The sequence below is a fragment of the Carlito syrichta genome, unplaced genomic scaffold (genome assembly GCF_000164805.1).
Source record: "Carlito syrichta isolate Samal-C Ts95f unplaced genomic scaffold, Tarsius_syrichta-2.0.1 Scaffold135806, whole genome shotgun sequence".
Lineage (NCBI taxonomy): Eukaryota > Metazoa > Chordata > Mammalia > Primates > Tarsiidae > Carlito > Carlito syrichta.
In genome coordinates this window covers 51,681-57,337 of record NW_007079902.1, presented here as the reverse complement: position 1 = coordinate 57,337, position 5,657 = coordinate 51,681, and the positions used below count along the sequence as shown (strand labels likewise).

The 5,657-nt window shown below is 44.5% G+C and overlaps 1 protein-coding gene across 1 annotated transcript in view; it reads right to left on the bottom strand.

Annotated features, from left to right (window-relative positions):
• The window catches only part of SSMEM1 (serine rich single-pass membrane protein 1), an 11,494-nt gene extending 6,053 nt beyond the window's left edge, over positions 1–5,441 (bottom strand). Inside the window, exon 1 of the mRNA XM_008049595.1 lies at positions 5,259–5,441. Within this exon, the coding sequence (XP_008047786.1) occupies positions 5,259–5,441 (183 nt within the window). The remainder of the gene's footprint in view (positions 1–5,258) is intronic.
• Positions 5,442–5,657: the final 216 nt, after the last annotated feature.

Genomic DNA, 5,657 nt, shown 5'->3' with positions numbered 1-5,657 from the left:
TCGCCAAGTTGCCCAGGCGGGTCTCGAACCCGTGGGCTCAAGCAATCCACTCACCTCAGCTTCCCAAAGTGCTGGGATTACAGGCTGAGCCACTGAGCCCGGCTAGTGGGGGTTTTTTGTTTTTGTTTTTAGTTGGAGTCTCACTCTGTCACGCACGCTAGGTGCTTAGCCACCACAGCCTCGACGTGCTGGGCTCAAGTGATTCTTCTATCTCGGTCTTCCCAGTAGCTGGAATCATAGGCATGTGCCATCATGCCTGGATGATTTTTTTATTTATTGTAGGGACGAGGTCTCGCCATGTTGCCCAGGCTAGTCTCAAACACCTGAGCTCAGGTAATCCTCTTGCCTCCACTTCTCAAAGTGCTGGGATTACAGGTGTGAGCCACCGCGCCCGGTTTGGACATTTGATCAGGTGGCATTATTGGTAGTTTTGTAGGTAAGATGTCTGGTAAGAGGTATCTACATAGGCAAAGGTGTTTACCTGAATTTTCAGACATAATACTTCCTTCATCCTTCTGAAAGTTTCCTCCAAAATGCAACCCTAATATTTATTTGTGAATATGGCAACTAGAAGAAATTGATCTCTTCGAACGGTTCCAGTTTCAACATTCTGCCCAATACTGCATAACTATACTTGTTCCATTTTTCAGATTAGTGCCCCACTTTGTAATGCTGAGAATGGTTTTACCGAAAGATACAACTCTAAACCAACTCTTTCAAAAGGTATTCAAAACCTTGGAGATCTTCATGAATACCTTCCACACACAATTCTTCCTCTGGGAATCCATCACCAGGAAATAACCTCCCAAAGAGAGAAAGCTTTCTGCACAAATTCATCACAGTGTTATTAGGAGTATAGAATTCAAAATTCAAAAGCAGATAATGGCTAAGCAAATTTTTACAACATATAGTTGCAAAAATTATTAAAGTAACAGTATGTTATCACGTGAGGAAATAGGTACGTTACAATACTGGGTTAAGCATCATATAGCATGATCACAAGTTAGCTAAAAAGAAAAAAGACTTTAAAGAACATACAGGAAGCCAGGCTCGGTGGCTCAGCCTGTAATCCCGCTCTTTGGGAGGCTGAGGTGAGTGGACTGCCTGAGCCCGCGGGTTTGAGACCCGCCTGGGCAATTTGGTGAGACCTCATCTCTACAATAAAATCAAAAAATTAGCCGGGTGTGGTAGTGCGCGCCTGTAGTTCCAGCTACTTGGAAGGCTGAGGTGGAAGGATCGCCGGAGCCCAGCAGGTCGAGGCTGCGATGGCCGGGAGCATGCCACTGCACTCCAGTCGGGGCAGAGTGAGACTCCAACTCCAAAAAAAAAAAAAAAGAACATACAGGAGGCTGGGTTCAGTGGCTCAGCCTGTAATCCCAGCACTTTGGGAAGCTGATGTGAGTGCATTGCCTGAGCCCATGGGTTCGAGATCAGCCTGGGCAACTTGGTGAGACCTCGTCTCTATAAAAAATAAAAAATTAGCCAGGCATGGTAGTGCACGCCTGTAGTTCCAGCTACTTGGAAGGCTGAGGCAGAAGGATCACCATAACCCAGCAGGTCGACGCCAGGGTGGCTGTTATTATGACACTGCACTCCAGCCTGGGCGACAGAATAAGACTCCAATTCAAAAAAAAAAAAAAGTCTTGGTGAGGGCTTAAATGTTTTACATTTCACATGTATAAAGAAGATTTTGTGGTGTATTCCACTAGTCCCAGCTACTCAGGAGGCTGAGGCAGGAGGATCGCCTGAGCCCAAGAGGTCGAGGCTGCAGTGAGCAGTGACAGTGCCACTACACTCCAGCCTCAGCGACAGAGACTTCGCTCAAAAAAAAAAATTTTTTTTTAAAGATTGGAAGTTTATAAACCTAACAGTTAACAGTAGCTGGTTATTTCTATCTCATCTGGAGTCATTTTTACTTTTTTTTCATCTACTTTCTTATAACTTCCACATTTTCTGTCATGTGTACTTTTGTAATGGAAGATAGAAGGGTGTTTAAAAACACTTATTAGGCTTATAACTTTTCCACAGAAAGCCTCCACATGTGACGTCAAATCAAAGCATAACCACAAAATCAAAAGGAAGTGGAATCACCTGACCTGTGGTAACAAAAAGTATTTTATGAACTGCCTTTGTGTGTGACTTAGGGAGTGAAAACAGAAGCGCCTGCCCTGAGGGGCAGGGAAGATGTGGGCCGTGGTCTTTCTGCCTCTAACCGACTCTTGCTTTTTCCAAGTCACTTAACACCACTTAAGTCTCCCCATATACAAAATAAGAATTGTGGACTAGGATCATCCAGAAAAATGACAGCACTAGTAATATGAATAAACACGAAACAAACATATAAGCTAAATACAGCGTTTACAGTCTTGGAAAGCAGAGGGGTAAAATGCATCTTAGAAACTGACCAATCCAGAGGAAACTGGGTGCTTCATGAGGGCGGATAATTACCCCCAGATTGCCATCAGCTTTTGCCATTGCTTCAAGGTCTGTAAATAAAGGCTCACAGTTCAGCACAGAAAACAAAGAAGTTCAAAGTGAAGGAAAAATTCTGTCCTCTTTGACTAGCTCCCATATGGTTCTCAGATTTCAAGTCTGGGACCCTTCAGGAGAAGCAGTCCAGCAGATTGCAGCTGCCACAGGGACAGAAAGTGAAAGACGAAACCTCTAAAATAATTAAGGTTTTAATCAGCACCGAAGAGATTTAATTCAGCATTTCAAACTACGCTTTGAAGTAAACAAATGATATGACAGGACATCTGGGCTTATTCCCTCTCTGTCACTAAGCACTTGCCTGACATTGGACAAATCACTTAATTTCCTGGGGTCTTATCAATTTAAAAAAGCGGTGAGGGATAATGAAAACTTACTTGGCCTACAAACAGGAAGCTGGACAGCGTGCTCTCTTGAGGGCCTTGAAACTCAGGGCTTCAAGACTCCCAAGAGCTAATGCAGGCAAGGGAGCAGAGGGACAGCTTAGACTTCGTGATGAAATTGCCAGTGATCAATCTCAATTTCTTGTTAATTTTCTAAAGTAGTTTTTCTTGCCATGTCAGACAATTCATTATACTTAGCTGGGAAGTCTAAGACACACAAAGCTATCGCTATTCTAAATCTTCTTTTGGCAAAGTATTTACCACAAGAAGCATTTAGACAGTAGATGAGACTTCTTCTGGGGAGGAGGGGGGAGCGGGGGAGAGCCTTTGATTACTGTAATGGAATCCAGCTGGCATGGACCTATACACCTCCTCCTTTCCATCCAGAGCTGACACAGCACTAAGTCTAACTGACCACTGCCAGCTCAGGGTTCTGACTGTCATGCTGAATGATGGTCCTTTGCTTAATTGTCAGCCTGGTATTCATGGCCTGCAAGGATTTCATGTCAGCAAATTATAAGAACTTGGTCACTTGTGCTCTTGGGGGCATCACATTCCTGATAAATGACAGAATGTTGGGGACATCACATCATGATTAAGAGTGCTGTCTCATTCTTAGAGGATGGCATTCTCTTCCAGTGGTCAAGAATGGGAATTTAGTTCTGTTTGGTTGGGTTACTGTGCAGAAAGGGTATTGCCTCATTCTGAAAACCCCCAAATCCTACAGTATGCATCCTCTCAACAGTACAATGTCCACATCTTTGATTAGAATGACGTGGCTACAGGCTGGGCATGGTGGCTCAACCTGTAATCCCAGCACTTTGGGAGGCCGAGGCGAGAGGATTGCCTGAGCCTGCTGGTTCAAGACCAGCCTGGGCAACTTGGTGAGACCTTGTCTCTACAATAAATTACAAAAACTAGCTGGACGTGGTGGCGTGCATCTGTAGTTCCAGCTACTTGGAAGGCTGAGGTGGAAGGATCGCTTAAGTCCAGCAGGTAGAGGCTACGGTGGCTGTGAGCATGCCACTGCACTCTAGCCTGGGCGACAAGAGTGAGACTCCAACTCAAAAAGAATGGCGTGGTTACAAAAGGAATCTGGAGGTCATTAACCAGTAGGGAGGTCTATCAGGGTATTACACAGCATATGGATGAACTGCAAACAATCGAAATGTTTCAAAATTGCCAAATTTTTAAGGTGCAAACAAAAGGCAGAAAATTATGCAGACATTGAAATGCTGTTGAGTGAAAATAATTGGGGAAATATATTATTAAGTTTAAAAAGCAGGATATGAAAATATATGCAATATAACATCAACCATGTAAGATCCAAGATAGAGAGATGCAGAGGGAGGTATTGGGGTAGAGACAGAGAAATTGGAAGAACATACTATAAAATGTTAACCGTGGTAAACTCTGGGAAATAGGGTGATGGTGGTCTTATATTTTCTTCTTCATCCCTTTTTTTTTTCTTTGAGTTGGAGTCTTTTTTCTTTGAGTTGGAGTCTCACTCCATTGCCCAGACTGGAGTGCAGTGGTACACTCCCAGCCACCGCAGCCTCTACCTGCTGGGCTCCGGCAGTCCTTACACCTCAGCCTTACAAGTAGCCGGAACTACAGGAGCGCGCTACCACGCCCAGCTAATTTTTCATTTATTGTAGAGATGAGGTCTCACCATGTTGCCTAGGTTGATCTCGAAACCACAGGCTCAGGCAATCCTCTTGCCTCGGCCTCCCAAAGTACTGGGATTGTTGGCTTGAGCCACTGTGCCTGGCCCATCCATTTTTTTTTAAAGACTGGAGTGCAGTAGCATGATCATAGCTCACTGCAGCTTCGAACCCCTGGACTCAAGGAATCCTCCTGCCTCAGCCTCCTGAGAAGCTGGGATCACAGGGGTGAGCCTCTGTGCCTGGCCTTCTTCGACTTTTTCTACTTTCTTGTGTTCTCTAGAATAAAATTGCATTTTTCTTTTCTTTGAGTTGGAGTCTCACTCATTCGCCCAGGCTAGAGAGCAGTAGCACACTCACGGCCACACCAGTGTCAACCCGCTGCGCTCTGGCAATCCTGCCTCAGCCTTCCAAGTAGCTGGAACTACAGGCACATGCTACCATGCCCAGCTAATTTTTGATTTATTGTAGAGACGAGGTCCCACCAAGTTACCCAGGCTGTTCTTGAACCTGCGGGCTCAGGCAATCCCATCATCTCGGCCTCCCCAAGTGCTGAGATTACAGGCTTGAGCCATTATGCCTGGTCTACTGCATTATTTTTAAAGCTAAAAACCAAACCTTTAAAAAATAGTCATCAAAGTAAAGTGAATTTATTTTATGGAAAATCTCCTAGTATACAGGACAGGACACATATTATTTAAAATGAGAAAGGATATCCTACCCAGACAGAAGTCCGAGAGAAGCATATCAGAGCCAAGATGATGACAAAATACCAAAGTAGGAAGCTCCCTATTGTCCCACAAGAGTCGTCCTCCCGGCATTCATAATCCTCATCTGAAATGGGAAAATTTAGAGGTACGGAGGAAGGCTCCACCTCCCAAAATAAAGAAAAGAGGTCTCCCATGATGGTGTCTTGCTTGGAAAATAAAACATGCTCAAAGGAACGAAGAGTAAGGACTGGGGACTACCTCACTCCCCTCATAATGTATGACAACTTCCTTGGCAACCTATTATGACATACACTTAAGCAGCTATTACAGAAACTGACAAACGTTCCTTGGACTTCTAGTTTTCGGAAGATTTAATCAAATGACTTCTATGATGGCCAGGCACGGTGGCT